This window comes from Pseudochaenichthys georgianus, chromosome 6 (assembly GCF_902827115.2).
Source record: "Pseudochaenichthys georgianus chromosome 6, fPseGeo1.2, whole genome shotgun sequence".
In the NCBI taxonomy this organism is placed as follows: Eukaryota; Metazoa; Chordata; class Actinopteri; order Perciformes; family Channichthyidae; genus Pseudochaenichthys; species Pseudochaenichthys georgianus.
This window is the reverse complement of record NC_047508.1, coordinates 13,826,004-13,846,925: the sequence shown is the minus strand read 5'-3', so window position 1 is coordinate 13,846,925 and position 20,922 is coordinate 13,826,004. Positions and strand designations below refer to the sequence as shown.

General features: G+C 41.3%; 1 protein-coding gene across 1 annotated transcript; it reads right to left on the bottom strand.

Moving 5' to 3' along the window:
* On the bottom strand, positions 1-20,714 carry LOC117448418 (FERRY endosomal RAB5 effector complex subunit 3-like). The gene is given in 14 exon segments (XM_034085711.1): positions 1-1,396; positions 3,475-3,542; positions 4,609-4,666; positions 9,726-9,928; positions 10,082-10,150; positions 10,379-10,507; positions 13,303-13,500; positions 13,679-13,785; positions 15,820-15,941; positions 16,074-16,173; positions 16,357-16,538; positions 18,035-18,180; positions 20,535-20,679; positions 20,682-20,714. Coding segments are annotated over 14 exon segments (1,653 nt in total). The 3' UTR covers positions 1-1,303.
* Between the last annotated feature and the right edge of the window lie 208 nt (positions 20,715-20,922).

Sequence of the window (20,922 nt, the reverse complement as noted above, 5' to 3'; positions counted from 1 at the left end):
TGGACATATCAGTTGTACATTTATTAAAAAACATAAACATATATAGTAAATATACAGAGCACACATTTGATTTAAAGTGTTCACATTTGACACATCTTAACAGCTGAAGATGCGAGACCGCTGAGGATGGATGTTCCAGAGGAGCCCTGCTAACAATGAATATGAACATTTCTTGAGATGAATCTCCACTGGCGACAGATGCTGCTTTACCTTTGTATCTCTTTTAATAAGAGAAGTGCCTGTGTAATTACCCTTTCACATCTTTGTCTTTAGGAACAGTGCCATCTGCTGTTACAGAGGTAGAGGGGAGGGACACGCAAAGAGTGATCCTCTCTACAACTCACTGCAATGCAGTATAAAAAACACCTGCGTGCTGCTCATCTCAGCAGCAACAGCATTCATCTTTAGGGCTTAAAGAGCCACGTTTGGTTACTTCTCTCTGGTCAAATCAGCCCCTAAATATAAAGCTACATTTTCATTGGTTAGACTCCTTGTGATCATACATCAAAACTCATTTGCAAACAAAAAACAGATGAAATGTCCATCAAAACACCAACAAATAAAAGCAGAGATCTGTGATGTTATTTTTATAACCAACATAGTGATATTAGACCCATCTGTATGGTAATGTTTAATACAACATTACAACGGTTGCTATGACAGTTAGGTCTCACCTGTCTAATGGCCATTGCCAGTTCCATCTAGCTTCATCGCTTTAGTAAACTATACTGTGTATTCAAATGTACTTTCTCGCTCCGTTGATGGCAATTTCAGTTTGTATCAGAGTTAAAACGACTTAACCACCACAATGCTGGGTCCTTGTTGTGCTGCAGCTCGAACATGCGTTAAGTTACAGATTGCAGCATTAAAGGAAACTGAAATACCCACTGGCGGCTGATGTCATGATGTCATAAAACTCTGTCACCATGACCGCACCCCGGAGGCCTGAAATGATCATTGCAGCAGCTGCTTTGGTGAGCCACTGAATCCCGTCCTCTCTCAGTAACAAGCATCTACAGCATCAGACGGTGCAAAATAACAAGGCTCAACAACTGGATAGAAATGTTCCATCTGGTTTAAAATCCCTTTTTTTAAACCACTACTGTAAGCGCTTTGATGCTACCTTATTGTGTTAGCCCCGTTTGAATGAATAGGGCCCCGTGTGCTACTTCATCAAACCTCCACTTATTTATTCTACAGTTCCTGATAAAAAAAAAACCTGGTTGTATAATTGTTATTAGAAATGAGTCTCTGTTAGTTGGAATGCCTCGTGGATGCAATGTGGTCCATCTGTATCCATCTCTCAGTGCTTTGAGGTGAGGGTCAGGGTGGAGGAGACACGGAAGATCTGAGGCAGCATGTTGCTCAACTGGTAGAACATCTCCTCTGAGATACTCTGTCGACATGAGAGACACAAAGACAGGGTTAGTGAGAAACAAGGGACTGGAAATACTGAGCAGGGCATGTTAATAATACATCCAGGGTCCATGCGCGACAATAGATGTGCAGGCACTCAATTCAACTATTTTCTTATAGCTTTTATGACATGTGGAGATACTTCAATAACGGTTTTTTGCAAGGCTTAAGGGAACCATTGAACTGTTTTTTTCTTGATCAATTGGTTCAGGAATGAGTCTTTAAACCTGGGAATGAGTCAGCATGTAAGCATTCCCAGTTCCCAGGGTCGCCGTCATGGGGGGTCATTCGCGGGCCATGCCGCCCCAAATGAGTCACGGTGCCCCCTCAACTCAGAGCTTTTTTTTTATCATATTATAAGTGAAAACGTTTCCACTAAAAGTTTTTTGTGTGAAATAAATCAGAAATAAAGAATACAAATAAAAAACAACGCCTGAGGTGTGCTCACTGCTGCTCTTTGATTGGTGTGTTGCTTGACCAATGACCCCGACCTTTGTTTTGTTGTCATTACGGCTGTGTGTTTAGATGAAAGCCCAGTGGCGATTTGTTCTAGAGCCGACCCTGCCAGTTCCCTCGTCTTGAAGTCTGAGGTTTTTGAACGTGTTTTTGGTTAGAGGCCTTAAATTAGGTCTGTGGTTAACACACTCTCAATAAACTTTTATGTTTTGTTCGACAACGTTAATATACGTCAGTGAATACTCCAGTCGTAAATGTATGACAATTGTAGGGGACTTTAAAAAAGGCGGTTGCTAACAAGTGGCTAAATAAGAGGCATTTAGCTTAGCTGGGATGACATGAAGCCCTGGGACCGTTATAAAGTCAATGTGTGGCCTAATGTTTGCTTTACTTACAGCGAGTGATTTACACTTCAAAAATGATGAAAGTGGTGTTAATATGTGGAAAACATTCTGCATGAAAACATGCAAGTATCAAAATCGTTTGTTAACCACAGATCAATATATTTATCGACATTATTCCATAATCCAATGGTAAAATCCCATTGCTTTTTGTCATGGAACCAGTGCGATGCTAACTTCCAGGTCAGCCTACAATAACTATTCTGCCCATGACAACAGCAATACATCTGGACTTTTTGTGTACAGTCACGCGTTAACAGCCCCTTTAGTTCAGTGCCCTTCAACATCAGAGGGTCTTTTCCCCCCCTGAGGGAACAGTAGTCAATACGGCGAAATGATGCAAGCTCGGGCAGCTGTGATTTAAAAGTGGGGAACATGATTTGTCCCTAAGCATCGCCACCTGTCAAATAAGAATGTTAAGTATTAATCTGTAAGCATTCACGCATCATTCATCCACACAGAGAAAGGGCGTATATTTAGCCGGCGCATCTCTTTAAAGTGCAGGAAACAATGTTGTTTCAGAGGTGCTATTTTGAAAGTTGTCTGAGCATGTAGCTGAAGCCAGTCAGGGTCCTTTGATGCCACTGGTTTTATCCTCTTAACCTGTCAACATGAGATTGTGCTTTAAGCTGTGCTGCCTTCCCGACAAACCACAAAAGCTATAGGCATACAACGTCAAGATAAGCTAAAAACAACAGCTTAGCTTCATCCAGCGCTGCGTCACAACTACTTTAAAAAATATGACAGAAAACCTAGCTTCAAAGCTGATGCTGTATGTTCATACATTTACTTTTACATAAAGTTAGAGCTGGATATTCAAAGCAGTCCCAGATTACGCCTCAGTGTTGGGAAGCTACACGTTAATACCATTTATTATCACACAATTATAGGGATAAGTCTCCAAGCTTTCTTTTATGGCAGTAGTGTAAACATTGGTCAAGAGAATCTAAAGCTCCATAATCCCTGATTAATGGTGTGCTTTTCAAACAGTCTCTCTTCTCTGCCTGCATTCAAAGCAAGGTACTGCAAGCCCAGGTGTGCCTTTTGTGATGATGTGTACATGCGAGGCCCCTACTGTAAGTATACACTTCTGTTGAATTAACAGAGATCTGCTGGCAAAGCATTACTCAAAGCATGAGTGTGTGTCGACTAAGCTAAGAGTTGAGGAACCAAAATGCCATGTAAAAGGTTCTGCTCTTACCTTTGGCACTAGAAACTGGACGGTGCGTGATATTCCTCCATCCCATGAGGCCATTTCCATCATGAAGCCTGCAAATCAAATCAGATTCAAGTTCATTCACATATATCTATCTGCAATGTTCAGTGTATTCAACTGCTGGGTTATGCTCCAACCTCACAATAACAATATGAAACATTCAACACGATACATGTTTATTTTAAATAATGACTGTCCTACGAATAATTTACTACAAAAACTCTGTCTCCCTGGTGCATAGAGTTTTTCCTCCATTCTGTTAGTCTAAATGCGATTACTTGTTTTAAATGTAAACATGCACTCTGTGAAATGTGGATGAGTATTTGCTGCAACCTTTTGGCTTATTGTGCGATGCATCATAGGTTATTTTTATTTTTTCCAAAAGGCCAGACACTTTAACAGCACTCATATATATATGCTCGTCTGCAAAAAACGTTGTGGATAATGCAGCACTGCATTTTTTTTAAGCACAGCCATGGTTTATTAAGGTGTTATTTCGTTTTTGTAATTATACTTTTTTGTATATCTACCATCCCTCAAGCTGCATCGTCAAGGAGCAACTTTCTCAGTGTTGAGCGACTTATGTATAAATTAGGGTTGTAAGAAATAAGATACAGTATTGTATCCCAATACTTTTTTGTTGTACTGAATTGAGTCTTAAAAAAAACTATCATTTTTGTATGAATAGTTTACATGCACGGCTCAAATATTTTGCAAATGGCTGTGTGTTGTTTTTTAAATGACAGCTGCCCTAAACTTAAATTGTATATATTTTTTTCATTAAAATATATTGCCTTACTTACAGTATAGCAATATATTGCACTATAATGAATTGTCATCACTGTGTCATGATGCATATCATCTCGCACGATTCTTGCAAAATGCACAGCCCGAATAACATGTTTCATTCATCAGCTTTGCATTATGGGAAATGAAAAACACTGTCAGTGAACACTGGTACATTTCCTCAAAGAAGAACAAAAGTATCCTATGCTCTTTTAACGTTGAGGGAATGAAAACAAGACCTCATGTTTTAAAGAACAGTAAAAGGCTTCACAGATATCTGCTATCAAATGTCAGCTTGGAATTCAAAATAAATCTTCAGTAAAAATAACTTGCCTTTGACACATTTGAAAACCAGCTCTGCTCTCTTAAGACACCACGGTATGGTCATCTCCTGCAGGGGGAGGGAAATACAAAGGAGAAAAATAAATAATGCTCAAAATAATAAAAGGCAGAGGAATGAATGTTGATTACATTGGAGTTGGATATGTTAACTGTTCAAATTGTGTTACATGATTGACCCAACTAGACAGATTCCAACGCATGTGTGCAATAGTGTATATATGACATATGAACTGGGTCAAAAGTCTCCTGTAATGTGACTGTATCTAAACTCAACATGTTTAAGAGCAGGCATGTCTTCTGCACACAGTGACCTCAGCAGGAAGTCATCTCTGCACAACCTCTGATCACAGCGTCATCAGGGGGAAATGGGTTTAGTGACAGTCACTGACAATCTTTTATTTGTTCATATAAATAAATACAAATATTTATATAAACGTTTACTTCAAAATAAGAGTGTGCAACAAAGGGATACAATAATATAAAATTAAGAAGTTATGGTAAAATGCCCCACATAATGTCCAAATAAAACCCCCAAAAATATATGACATGTTCCTTAGAATATTAATTGTGTGTGTTAGTAGGCTGAATCAGTTCAAATGTCTCCACATGCCTTTCTCCCACTTTCGAGTGTTTTGCACCCATTCTGAGTCAACAAACTGGGCGAAGGCAGGGTGTCATCGAGGCCCAGGCTAAGACCTGTGTTTACTGTGTTACCCACAGACTATTTGCCCTTAAGATAAACTGAGCAATGGATCCTAATAATAGGATAGTATAGAGTCAAGTTTCATGAATCCATTTCAAAGTGTTATTGTCATGTGCACAATAACTACAGTGTCGTTTTGGCCCTTCAATTCCTCTTTTAACAATGAAACATAAATGTATGCAAGACTTTAAACAATAAAAATAGTGCAAGGAGAAACAGAAAGAGGTATAAAACAGTGCTGGAGGCTGTTGCAAGTGACCAATGTGCAAGCAAAAGCAGACATAAGTTAACTATATACATTGAGAAGACAATACAAAGTGTTTCCCACAGAATTTGATTCTATTTGTGAGGGCACCGCACCCCCCCCTCCCGGCAAGAAAAACCAAAGGCCCCTTAACCTATCCGGTTGGCCCACGCATCCACGTTCTTGTTGCTCTGTGTTGCGTTGTTAATGAGTGAAACACACCGGAGTTGAGGATCTGTGGGGTTTATTCTCCCAAAAATATAATTTACAATTCAGGCATTTAGCAGACGCCTTATTCCAAAGAGACTTACAATGACCAATTACGGGGACGTTCTCCCTGGGCTAAGTGCCTTACTCGAGGGCACACTAGTAGTGGTGTTCCAGGCGGGATTTGAACTCGCAACCTTCCGATAATCAGCCCACCTAGTCACTATTCATTAGACCACCAAAAAAAAAAAATTTCATTTGTGGCGGACGATATTTATTTGTGGCGGCCCGCTACAAATAAATCAATGTATGGGAATCAAATGCTTATTGTAATAATAAACAGTCTGTTTGTTATTAGTACTGAGGTAGGAACAAGTGCTGTTGTTGCTCAAGGAAAACGTAAGGCTGTCTCTGTCTTTGCAAAGTGATTGAGGCAATTGTTTTCAACCAGAAAAATTAACATAACAAATGTTTTACCCGTCACTGTCTGGAAACTTAAACTTTTATCTGGTTGGTATAATATTCAATTTCCTCTCTACAAACTTTTAATCATGTATTTCAGCATAATTACGCAATTCTCTAATCCTTTTTCTACAAAATGCTCAGGGGAAACAGAAACACATGTAAACATAAGACTAAGGCTGCGGCCCCACGAGGACGAAAACGGCTAAACGCATAGGATTAACGCAAACGCAATCGCAAACGGCTTCCGTCCACATGCAATAATTATCCGGATAGTGTCTGTCCACACGAGACCGCTCCGTTTAGCTCCAACCGCTGGAGAAGCTGCAGTACATATGCAGGAGCCTGTAGGTGGCGCTGTAACTTCCTCCACAAAAGCAGCGAAGAAGCATGGTTGTCATGGTTGCCCTTCTGTTTATTCTCCGCGGTGGGGGCCGAGGGAACCGGGCAGAGTTTTTCGCCAGTCAGCGTGTATTAAAGTTGAAATCTTCCGGACAAAATTATAAAAGTGCCGGTCAAAGGTCTTCTTTGTTATTTATTGAGCTTTAAAACAAATGAATAACGACTCTATATAATATAATGATAAAATACACGGAGCCTCTCTTTTTCCTCCCTCTCTTCGGACAGCGCCAGTGGCTGTCTCATGCAGCAGCTGATCCAGTAATCAGTGACCCGGCCGACAGTAAAAATAAACATATTTATAACTAGTTTAGGGAGTTTGAGAGGTAATTAAAATAGCTAAGGGGGATGATCTGACTTGAAGTGTGTGTTTTGCTGCAGCGGGAGGAGCTGCAGGTGAGCAGAGCTGCGTGTCTCCGTCCTGTCAGATTAGACTTCACTCGCGAGAGAAAGATAAATAATCTGAATTCAGGGTGCAGTTTACTTTGACGTGGGGGTGAGCAGCAGAGGTGGGGAGAGGCGGGGCTATTGCCTCATCATTATTGCTGTAGATGTTGCACAAACAACTGTAGCATGGTCAATAGCGTCCGGAGCACGATAGCAACTCTGCGATCCGCCATTGTTGTTGTTGTTGTTGGTGGCGAAACACTTCAGCACTGGCGCGGGGTAAGCGGAGGTGAGCAGAAGAGGTGGGGAGAGGCGGGGCTATTGCGCAATCACTATCAGTGATCTGAAAATGTCCGTATAGGGCGCACACACGGAGCTGTTTGACCCCCCAGAGAGTGGCGTATGCATTTATATCCACCTTGGGACCCGTTGTCGTTTCCTCAGTCGTTTAGTGCCATATTCGGTCGTCCTCGTGTGGCCGAACGGTCTATATGACACTAAACAGTAACGCAAACGACCGAATTCGTCCTCGTGGGGCCGCAGCCTAAGAGGCACAGCTCTGTTGTTCATTGAATAGGCGTGTCCAAACAGGCACACGTCTGCACTAAATGGCAAACGAGACTAAAGAGAAGATGACACAGGAGAAAGTGTGGAAAAAGTGGAACCAGAAGCTATCAATTAAAGCTCATCTAGTTCCTGAGGCTTCAAAAGTTAGAAGTCTTTGGTTATTTAAACAAAGACTCTTGGACATGAGAAGATCCATTGCACGGGGCATGTTGTGGCATGATCGCGCCACAGACAGTCTTAATGAGAATGTGTACTCCCATGTTCCGAATAACCCAGCTTCCCCCAAAATGTCTTTTTGGTGTCTATCTACGCCGGGATCCTGAGTCGTGGATCCTGAGTCGTGGATCCTGAGTCCTGCATCCTGAGTCCTAGACTTCGAGTCGTGGCTGAACCCGTCTCTGCGGTCCTGCCTGACTTTCATCATACTACTTCACTGATGGCTCCCACAGGATTGCTGACATCCTCGTGGATTCATCTTCTTATTATACACACATGCATTTCCAAACATTTGGTCTACCTATATTGTAAAATGTATTATCTCTTCAATTTACACACGGCATCTATTGCACGTCTGTCCGTCCTGGGAGAGGGATCCCTCCTCTGTTGCTCTCCCTGAGGTTTCTCCCATTTTTCCCTTTAAACTGTGGGTTTTCTCTGGAAGTGTTTCCTTGTACGATGTGAGGGTCTAAGGACAGAGGGTGTCGTATTGTCATACTGATATTCTGTACAAACTGTGAAGTCCACTGAGACAAATGTAACATTTGTGATATTGGGCTATATAAATAAACATTGATTAATTGATTGAATGTACCTTCCCTCTAAAGAAATGATCAGATTATGATGTCTAAATGTTTCTAATTCCATCAAATTCCAGCAGATTTTCTTTTCCGTTCCAATTTACATATACTATAAGAGAGAAATAATCCTTATTGTGTATTTACCAAATGTCTTTTTGATTTGGACTCAGGTCATAACTGTTTAACCTGGTTTCAAACCTGGTAAATGTGAAGTTCAAGGCCTAGGATGCCGCGAGCGCAGTAGGATGAAGAGGAAGAAAAGAGGACTTTGTCAACAGCCACGAAAATGTGTGTGACTAGCAGTCATCTTCCCATCCACAAATAATTACCACTGCTTATGTTAAACATAGAAGTACAAGACCAAAGCACATACAAGTACGATAATATGGTTAAAGTGTAGGCCACTTTGGAGAAACCAGCAAAAGTAAGGTAGAATTTAAGTAATTTAAACTTATATGTGTTATAATGTTTTTTAACGGACGTTGTCTGATTATATAATCATATGCGCGGGCCGCTAGTGTCTGTTGATCTCCAGATTAACAGCAGCATGAGAATAACCTGCCGAAAGTGCCGATGCTCCATGGCGGAGGTTCCGGTAGAAATTGCTGGGTTTTGCGTTTTTACCCCCTTAATGTCTGACCAATGGTTGAACAGCATTTCCGTGCACATGTGTTTAAAGTTTATAGTCCGTTTGAGTTTTGCCCGTGTGAACCCAAACCGAACCTTCTGAAAAATGAAACAATAAAACAAACTCTGGTCTGGTGCGCACCAGAAAACGGACTATTAGGTGAATGCACCTTAAAGTCGCTTCCCAACAAAACTAACTACTGTATCCATGAGACAAGTACCCCATGTCTCATTCACATATGAAGAGTGAGAAATCTTTGTCTGTGGTAGCACCGTTAGATACTAGCCGCCAGCTCAGTCAATGTCCAGTTACAGTGGCCCTATTATGCTTTTTGGGGTTTTCCCTTTCCTGTAGTGTGTTAAATACGTTTTTGTGCATGTACATGGTCTAAAAACGCTAAAATCCCAAAGTTCTCTCCAGAAGGAGTTTCTCTCCCACAAAATCCCCCCCTGCCTAAAACGCCATGCAGTATGAGCAAAATACTGAACACTAAAGCATAAAAACATGTCACAGCAGAGGTACAAAATTAATATGATCCTAAACCTGAGTATAATAGGACCCTTTCAAGTATTGTATTCAATTTGGGCTTAATTATTCCCTTGAGGTATCTTATTACTACATTATTATAATCCCTAAGAAATGTGTTTTGATGCTGCTGGAGAAAGTGTTAGATCCCGTTTCACGGTGCTCTCAGCTGCTTTCAGCTGCTCTCACCTCTGACATGTCGTGGACCAGCAGCAGAGGGACGGTAACCGTGGTGACGTCGTGTGTGCAGCAGACCTTCAGGATGTTCCTCAGCCCCATGATGGCCGGGTCTCGCGCCGTGATGTTTCCTGAACGCACATTATCGTCCACACAAAGGTGGAAGACAGCATGGACCTCGGACAGGTTGGAGTGCCGCGAGATGTAAAACTCACCTTGAGGAAGGAAGAGTGTAAAACATTACAGTATGCAGAACTACTGTGGTCAGAAAAGAATATTGCTAAATAATGTGGGATTAATGTATGAGAGATTCTTTGCTCTGTTAGTCCCAAAAAGAGTCAGTTTACATATTGATGGGTATTGATTACCTGGTAAGATGTTAGATGGATTTCTTTCAACATTTTTGTTCTTATCGTCACCTCCATTCCTTGGTATCTCTGTACGGATAAACATTGAAAATCAACAAAAGTAAGCATGTCAAATGGTGAAATTGATCAAATAAATAAATGTGCATAAATGTCTTCTCTGTGTCCAAGCTTTTGATTGTTTAGAGAAATGTAAACCAAGAAACAGTTTTAAGGAAGCATCTGTCTTGCCTTCCGCTTTCTTATCATCTTTGAATGTTTGGTCTACATTATAGCTGTACCGGAGCAGCCCAGTCTCACCTGGCTGTTCTTTCTGCTTGCTGCTCCGCTCGGCTCGGGCGTAGAGCAGCACCTGCTGCACCTCGTCCAGCTGTGCCTCCAGGAAGGGAAAGTGGAAGTCTGTACACTCCTTCGCCACAGTTGCAAATTCTGAACAAAAAGACAGGGATGAAATGATGCATCAAATAAGAGTTATAAAGCCAGGGCTCTTCTTTGTTATCATGTCTCCAAGGGTGCTCCGATTAAATGGCTGATATTCATTCTGAATAGATTGATCATTGGTCTATATAAAGGCTAATCAGAAGAGTGACACATCAATTAAAAGAATGCCAATTCTCATTTGCCTGTTTTTTCGCCTGCTATATACACTGAACAAAAATATAAATGCAACACTTTTGTTTTTGCTCCCATTTTTCATGAGATGAACTCAAAGATCTAAAACATTTTCTATACACAAAATAACCATTTCTCTCAAATATTCTTCACAAATCTGAAAAAATCTGTGATGGTGAGCACTTCTCCTTTGCCGAGATAATCCATCCCACCTCACAGGTGTGCATCAAGATGCTGATTAGACAGCATGATTATTGCACAGGTGTGCCTTAGGCTGGCCACAATAAAAGGCCACTCTGAAACGTGCAGTTTTGCTTTATTGGGGGGGTCCGAAAACCAGTCAGTATCTGGTGTGACCACCATTTGCCTCACGCAGTGCAACACATCTCCTTCGCATAGAGTTGATCAGGTTGTTGATTGTGGCCTGTGGAATGTTGGTCCACTCCTCTTCAATGGCTGTGAGAAGTTGCTGGATATTGGCAGGAACTGGAACACGCTGTCGTATACGCCGATCCAGAGCATCCCAAACATGCTCAATGGGTGACATGTCCGGTGAGTATGCTGGCCATGCAAGACCTGGGATGTGTTCAGCCTCCAGGAATTGTGTACAGATCCTTGCAACATGGGGCCGTGCATTATCATGCTGCAACATGAGGTGATGGTCGTGGATGAATGGCACAACAATGGGCCTCAGGATCTCGTCACGGTATCTCTGTGCATTCACAATGCCATCAATAAAATGCACCTGTGTTCGTCGTCCATAACATACGCCTGCCCATCCCATAACCCCACCATGGGCCACTCGATTCACAACATTGACATCAGAAAACCGCTCACCCACACGACCCCACACACGCTGTCTGCCCTGAACAGTGAAAACCGGGATTCATCCGTGAAGAGAACACCTCTCCAACGTGCCAGACGCCATCGAATGTGAGCATTTGCCCCTCAAGTCGGTTACGACGACGAACCGGAGTCAGGTCGAGACCCCGATGAGGACGACGAGCATGCAGATGAGTTTCCCTGAGACAGTTTCTGACAGTTTGTGCAGAAATTCTTTGGTTATGCAAACCGATTGTTGCAGCAGCTGTCCGAGTGGCTGGTCTCAGACGATCTTGGAGGTGAACATGCTGAATGTGGAGGTCCTGGGCTGCTGTGGTTACACGTGGTCTGCGGTTGTGAGGCCGGTTGGATGTACTGCCAAATTCTCTGAAACGCCTTTGGAGACGGCTTATGGTCGAGAAATGAACATTCAATTCACGGGCAACAGCTCTGGTGGACATTCCTGCTGTCAGCATGCCAATTGCACGCTCCCTCAAAACTTGCGACATCTGTGGCATTGTGCTGTGTGATAAAACTAAACATTTCAGAGTGGCCTTTTATTGTGGCCAGCCTAAGGCACACCTGTGCAATAATCATGCTGTCTAATCAGCATCTTGATATGCCACACCTGTGAGGTGGGATGGATTATCTCGGCAAAGGAGACGTGCTCACTATCACAGATTTTTTCAGATGTGTGAACAATATTTGAGAGAAATGGTTATTTTGTGTATATAGAAAATGTTTTAGATCTTTGAGTTCATCTCATGAAAAATGGGAGCAAAAACAAAAGTGTTGCATTTATATTTTTGTTCAGTGTATAATAATATAATCTGATTGAATGAAATTGAAGATAATTTGCATTCCATACTTGCTGTTAGAGCCAGTATTTTGATTTGATAAGAAAGGCCACCTAATTGTGACGTCTGTAGTCAACACACTGTAAAGGACTACAATTCCCACGGCGCCTGTGCTAACGCCACAGTGATGGGCAACCTGTTGAGAGACGCCGTCGAGGAACAGTTTTTAATCATACTCGTAACCGTACTCGTACCGTACACGTACATACAAACCGTACAAGTACCCTTTAAGTTGTGAAGTTATAAGCATTATCACGAAAGAAAGAATACCTAAGTTGTTTGTTTTATTTGAGTTTTGCCTATTTCTTTTGAATATTGTAAAGGCCTATTTTTCTTTGTTGCATGTGCAAAAGTTTGTTATTTTATTTTGAGCAAACACATCGCAACATCTTCTAAACCATTGGAGGCCAAGCAACACTTCAAACTGTGAGTAATTTAAGGAAAGAAACGAGTTAGAACTGTCTGTTTAAGGCGTCTAGTGGCTTGGTGGAAAAACAAGGAAGGAAGCCACGACACTTGCCAACCTTAATAGTTTTCCTATTTTGAGAGAGTAAGAAAGTTTATTGCAAAAGAAAAAACAAGCTTGTTGACCAGCGCTGAGAAATGGCTTATTTTTGTCCATGTAATCGGATCAGCCAATGCGGTTTCTTGCGATCGGTGAAGGCCACAAGAATTCTAATCAGCGCACCCCATGCTGTATTGCATCTCTAAAAGGATAAAGTGTCTGTTCTTTGAATAAATAAATAGGAGTGAAAGAATAGTGTAATCCTCACAGTAAAAGTGAGAGGCAATCAGTGAGTTGTGAGTAGAACCAACATAATGTCAGAATTCACTGGTGGCAAAATGTAACACTGTTAGGAGGCAAACGAAAATGTTCATCTTCCTACAAAACGTCACCAACAATTTCTCTGAAGATAAAGTATGTCCCCTGACCTCTCTTGATGCCGCTGTAGGAGTTGACCCTGTTGTCCACCAGCAGCACCAGCCCACAGAGGGAGGAGGAGTAGAGCGACAGGGCCGTCTGCAGACGCCTCAGCTTTGCCCCCGCGCTGCTGTGCTGACGGTGTTTACAGAAGTCCAGCACGTCGGCCCGGACCAGCCGCAGATTGTGCATCGTCTTCAGCTGGGCCCCTGAACACAACATATATATAGATAATTAATACACATGGATACATTTAGCACAACACTACTGTAGTTCAAAACAAGTATGCTTCTCATGAATAATGACATGTCTAAGTGTTTTATGCACGTGGTAACCGACATTTCAAATGGCACAAAACGGTGTGAAAACACTACGCTAGAAGTACACCTAGGTGTATGGTGAAGCTCTCCTCCAGCTGAGGCTGCTCCTCAAACATCCGGGCCCCGGGGTCTGCAACCTCCAGCAGCTGGCTGGGCTGCACCTTGATCTCCTCCCTGGGAAACAATTGTGCAAACAAGAAATGTATCAAAAACAGCGTGTTATATAGGGTCAGGGAAGAATCTGAAAGCATTTCATCCAGAGAAAAAGTGATAAACATATTATATTTTCACATATAGGGCTGCACCATTTGGTGAAAAAGTCCTATTGCGATTATGTTGACTAATAAACTGATGGTATCATTGGTTCACAAAGATTACTGATCATTTAGAAAAGTGTATTGCATTGAAAGCCATATAAACCAACTTAAAGTATCAGATCAAATACAAAAATGTAAACACAGTTTTCTAAATAACTTAATATTTAATACAAAAACAAAAAAAAGTATTTCAAAATGAAAGCATTTCTGCTAACTCTTTAGGTTTAATCAACAGTTAAACAATAAATGTCAACACTGTTTTCTTAATGTGTGGTGCATTCCTTTGGATAAGGCAGTGTAGCAATTTTGTTTCTTTGTTTACATTTGTAACCCTATATATTAGTTGGAGTTTCTCGATCAAACACTGCATTAATTGTGCAGCACTACTTTATACAGCTATGACAAATCCTTTTTTTTTGAAAACCCACTCACTAAACAGCAGTTTTCTGTGGCTACTTCCTGAACAATAGTACAAGAAATAATGTAGTACACAGTTTGATGACAAGCATTTTGAATATCAAAGGAATCATCCAAATCCGTTCTGATTTCCTTCATGCTTTAAGCTTTGGGAATGCATATTTAAAAAGTGTTCAAAGTGCTGACGTCGAAGTATTCCACCCTCGCATAATAACATAATGATATCCATCATTAGAACAAAAACAATGCACACAAAGCACTTTGCCTGAGTAGCTCTTAGCCTACAGGTCCCGGTGGTGTTTGTGTTTTGAAGGATAATCCAATATATGCAGAGGAGAGTATGACCAGCACTCTGCAGGACCACATCACTGATAACCACTCTTATCCCAATGTCAGTCCAAATGGGGCTGCAGAGCTGAGTGTCAGTCAAACTAAGAGGAGTTTTTTACCTCACGACAATTTCTATGTAAATGAGCTGTGTACTTCAAAGCAGACACGCTGTGTGTTGGGTTAGTTCTGCTGCAGAAGTGTGAGTTATAGGGGTGTTGATTCTTAAAAACAATAGTTGAATTATTGATTTACATGTATGTAAAGATTAACTCAGTCTAGCCTGAAAAAGTATATTTTCTCAGAGGTTATGATTGTGTATTCTTTATACTTTTTTAAACAATATTGTAATGCTTAGAGTATAGCAATATATTGAACGTAACCCCTGTGGCCTTTATTTGGTCAGCTTCATACGGTTTAAACAGGCTCCTATCGTCACTTAAATCCCTCTTTACTTTCACTAATTCTCCTGAGCTAGCTAATCATTGCGTTTACATCTCGCTCTGTTAAAAGCACAAGCCTTCATGAGTAGATGTACGCTGCGTTCTGTGCAGTGATACAGTACAAAGAAAGTAGTTCCTACATAAAGCTGCTGACAACAACCTCTGTGGAATATCCTGAGTAACTGTGTTATGATTTCTGAAAAGAGACATTGCTGTTTACGTTTTTTATTGTGTACTTTGAGCACCAGAAAAAAGCCCCATCCATTATAAGGGAGAGAAGGAAGAAATCTCTACGACATACTATATATCAACCCTGCCAACTCACACAAAGAATGTAGACTGACAAAAAGCACTACAGGTAAGAGGAAAATGTGCATTTTGAGGCGAACTGTCCCTTTAAGCTGAACTTCAACCCCACACTTAGAGCCGTTAGGTGCGTGCATTTCGACAATGGCACTTCAAACATTGTATTCATTCATTCGTCTATGCACAGTAGCTGTTAACTAACCAAATGAAGGCACAAAGCACCTGACTCAAGAGTAATTATGTTGGATAAACACCTGCTTTACCCCGAGATGTAATAGAGCAAAGGAAATAACTGACTCTGTTAAGCTGCAGGCGGGTGTAAAGTAGATGTGCATACACTAACCATGGTCCTGTTAAAAGACTGTTTGTGTGTGTGAACACAAACACTAATAACTCACGTGATCTGGCTGCTGTTGGACTTCTGCAGATCCTGGTGCAGACTGATGACCCACTGCTGGTACTCGTGCTTCTGAATGCCTGTCACCTGCTTCTGCTCACTGGCCCACTTGTTCTCCAAGACCTGTTTAACGAAGTCAAACACTGAGGAACTTCATATTTGGACTAAACAGGCCCGGGTGAATTAGGAAATGGACAAATGTCTTTGGAGAAATTACAAACGTGTTGTGAGATCGAGGTGCATCTGCTTTTTTACCTGTTGTGCATCAAAATGTTGAGAGGCCACTGCATTGACATCATGGTCACTCAGTGTATTCCCCAGCTCATGCATCACTTTGTCCATTTCAGATGCTTGCCTGACAGACACAACAATTATCACAGATGTCAACAGAATAATAAAGAATTCAGCATCAAAATCCTCATCTACAGTGCCTTACAATATATATTATATATTTACCCCCTTCGCCTCGTAACTAAATCTGGTGCTACGAACTCTATCCAGAGGTCACATAGTTAAATGATAGTTCCCTAATACCAACCTCTCTTGGAGCTTCTTTAGCTCCATGTCTCTCTCACTGATGAGCTCGGAGATGCTAACAAAGTAGTTGTGCTCCAGGTTAAGGAGGGTATCTGAGGCAGGGGAGTGGATCAGCTCGTGGTAAACATCGGCAAAGTCCTCGTCCCAGCTGGGCTCCTCGGGACGAGCGTGTTCCAGCGTAGTCTGGAAGCGTCATAGAAGAAAGAAACAAAATGGTCAAACAGAAAAATCAACTGAAATAATTAAATAAAAACGGAATTTAATTCAAACTGTTATTTTGGGTAATGATCTGCTGCACCAAAGTGGCTAGCAATATTTTAATTTTTTTCAGAATAAAGTGCAAACAACGACATCCTATGTGACCACAGGAAGATATAAACGAAGGGCAACACATGGTATATGTTCAGCTCTGCTCAATAAACACCCCACCCATAATTAGTAATGCAGATCAGTATTAGAATGTGAAACCTTCTATTAATACAGGCTCAGGAATCCTCAGGCCACAAACACGGCGGACGCTGGAAGACTTCCATGTGTATTTATGTGACAGCAGTGAAATGCAAATGCGTGGTCAGGCCTAAAATTAATGTCTGAGTGCAGTGGGAGCGGGGGGGATTTCACAACACGTGCTGAGGCAGCTTTGTCTTTGTTTAAATGCCCGGTCAAGTGACAGCAGAGTTCAGACTCCTGAACTTTGAGGGATCAACACCGAAAACCATATTGCCCTTTCTAAAATAAGAAATAAGAGACATTCACTGTCAGTGTTTGCGTAGGTGAGAACACAATACTTAATATTAATTAGAAATCCACTTGTGTGTGTCACTAGAGTATTTGGTATTGATCCTTATTTAAAGTGTAACCCTACTCTTAAATGATGTGTAAGACGCCACCACATAATGGATCTCTGGGAAGAACTCATGAATAATTCATTTGCAGATGCACCACTTCATTTAAATTGCATTATTGATGCGTCTCCAAAGCAGGAGCTTTCGAGGACACTTCCTAAACAACGCTGCAATACTACAGAAACGTAGAGTAGTGGATATTCGAGCAGGGTAAGTCCAGTAGCGTCTGAGATTACCACCGACCAAGAATAAAACATGCTGTCCACATTATTAATAGACATGCATGTATTGCATATAAGTATCTTCCTTGAGTCTTTTAAGCGTTTTCTGTCATCACAAACTGAAATGATCGTCCAGGAGAGGAAATATAGAGAGGTTAAGATACCACGTGGAGTTATTTAATATCTTAATATCCATGTTATATTATCTTTTTGAAATAGACTGTTATTTTAGCTGAATATTTGAATGTAATATGTAGAGGTTGTTGTTGAGTCACAGGGGCTCTGTGAGGGTGATCCATCTCATTAGTTGTGTTTATGGCCTTGTTCTCAAATCGAATATTATTTTACTAATACAATTCAATAGTTGTAGTCTACAACAGCCACAACATTGTGTAAAGCCAGAGTCAATAAACACAACTAACTAAAAAACTGATGTTCATCTTTAACAAGAGGCAACATTTTCAGTCGCAAATGTGAAATAAATCCCAAAAGTGATCAAAACAGTGAATTAGCTGAAATAGCTGCCCATAATTATACTGTACATACATTCATACTGATACAACCCAGTTTGCTTATGGTAAAGAAACTGATGTGTATTTGTTTTGATGCACACCTCCACATAAGACCTGGTCCATGCGTTGGTCAGCTGGTTTATATCCACGTCTCCTGCTGTGAGTCTCTGCAGCGCCAGCTCTGCCTCTCTGTCATAATCCAGGATGGTCTCCTTCTCAACGAAGCTGGAAAGGGAGCTTTTTAGATCTGCAGAAAGAGATGCATACAAATAATACAAATTATTATTATTGGCTAGATCTATTCCATTTCAAACTAACAGCATGAATGCTGACAGTACCAACTCTTTCCCCAGTGATATTCTTTGAATACTTTCATTTTAGCAACCAAATATGATGTTACTTGTCCAACAGGGTACATTTTAGTAGACATACTTGGGGAGGCTGGGGGCTGTTTAAGAATATTTGGCAATTTAGCTGTTATATTTACCGATAAAGGATAATAAATTAAAAACATACATACAGTGGGGCAAAAAAGTATTTAGTCAGGCACCAATTGTGCAAGTTCTCCCACTTAAAAATATGAGAGGCCTGTAATGTTCATCCTAGGAATACCTCAACTATGAGAGACAGAATGAGAAGGAAGAAAATCCAGAAAATCACATTGTCTGATTTTTAAAGAATGTATTTGCAAATGATGGTGGAAAATAAGTATTTGGTCAATAACAAAACTTCATCTCAATACTTTCTTGGCAATGAAAGAGGTCAAACGTTTTCTGTAAGTCTTCACAAGGTTTTCACACACTGTTGCTGGTATTTTGGCCCATTCCTCCATGCAGATCTCCTCTAAAGCAGTGATGTTTTGGGGCTGTCGCTGGGCAACACGGACTTTCAACTCCCTCCACAGATTTTCTATGGGGTTGAGATCTGGAGACTGGCTAGGCCACTCCAGGACCTTGAAATTCTTCTTATGAAGCCACTCCTTTGTTGCCCGGGCGGTGTGTTTGGGATCATTGTCATGCTGAAAGACCCAGCCACGTTTCATCTTCAATGCCCTTGCTGATGGAAGGAGGTTGTCACTCAATATCTCACCATACATGGACCCATTCATTCTTTCCTTTACACGGATCAGTCGTCCTGGTCCCTTTGCAGAAAAACAGCCCCAACGCATGATGTTTCCACCCCCATGTTTCACAGTAGGTATGGTGTTCTTTGGATGCAACTCAGCATTCTTTCTCCTCCAAACACGTCTAGTTGAGTTTTTACCAAAAAGTTCTATTTGGTTTCATCTGACCATATGACATTCTCCCAATCCTCTTCTGGATCATCTAAATGCTCTCTAGCAAACTTCAGACGGGCCTGGACATGTACTGGCTTAAGCAGGGGGACACGTCTGGCACTGCAGGATTTGAGTCCCTGGCGGCGTAGTGTGTTACTGATGGTAGCCTTTGTTACTTTGGTCCCAGCTCTCTGCAGGTCATTGACTAGGTCCCCCCGTGTGGTTCTGGGATTTTTGCTCACCGTTCTTGTGATCATTTTGACCCCACGGGGTGAGATCTTGCGTGGAGCCCCAGATCGAGGGAGATTATCAGTGGTCTTGTATGTCTTCCATTTTCTAACAATTGCTCCCACAGTTGATTTCTTCACACCAAGCTGCTTACCTATTGGATATTCAGTCTTCCCAGCCTGGTGCAGGTCTACAATTTTGTTTCTGGTGTCCTTTGACAGCTCTTTGGTCTTGGCCATAGTGGAGTTTGGAGTGTGACTGTTTGAGGGTGTGGACAGGTGTCTTTTATACTGATAACAAGTTCAAACAGGTGCCATTAATACAGTTAACAAGTGGAGGACAGAGGAGGCTCTTAAAGAAGAAGTTTAAGGTCTGTGAGAGCCAGAAATCGTGTTTGTTTGTAGGTGACCAAATACTTATTATATATATTATAATAAATATATATACGAGGAATTTACCAATTAATTCATTAAAAATCCTAGAATGTGATTTCCTGGATTCTTTCCCCCCATTCTGTCTCTCATAGTTGAAGTGTACCTAGGATGAAAATTACAGGCCTCTCTCATCTGTTTAAGTGGGAGAACTTGCACAATTGGTGGCTGACTAAATACTTTTTTCCCCACTGTATGTATGATATGCAGCATTAAAATGTTGACAACAAGAACTTTAAAGGAGTGTGATACATTTTGGCACCGGTGCCACCACTGCTTTTATCAATGGCAGCTCAACCAATCGGAAAAAAGTAATAAATGTGTAAAGAAAATGTTTGGGATGTGTTGAAGTGCCGCATGCCAAATGATCTTTCTCACAGTCATTGGCAGTTGTGTGGTCTGTTATTTCGATAGGTTTATTGATTTTGTAAGTGCATTGCTGATAACCAAGATTAGTGAAAGGTTGGTGTTCTCATAATTAATTACAAGTTTAAAAGTGTATTATGTTGCTTTGCATGTGGCCTATATGGATGGAATATAATTATAGATCCATTAGAAAGGGGTCTGCAAATCCCTGTTAATATCAACTGCACCTGCGATCTGGATAAAAATGCAAATACAAAAGTCCTCCATCAAGTTCTCTATTACCAAGAGCGGCAAACTCACCGGTTTCTATGTAGCAGGGTATTTTATGCAGCAGCATCAGGCGTCCATGGAGGTCATTGATGATCTCTTGAACAGGAAACTGCAGAGGCACTTTGAGGACACAGTTGTGTTGCCCTGCCCTGAACTCAAACACAAACTCCTTTCGTTAGTACTGCTGGCTTTGCCTTTGTTCTTCTTCATGGTCGCACAGCTGTGGGTCCGGGTTGGGAATTTTGAGGAAGAGGAAGAAGCAAAAAGAGAAAGAAGTTGAAAAGGGAATGAGAAGGAAGGCAATGAAAATGAATATGGTCTTTAAAAAATAGGGTGTCTTTATTGCACAAAGCACAATGAGCACCGACCTGGGCTGGCCAGTTAAAACCACATATTGCCTGAAGCTAACCTTACTTAA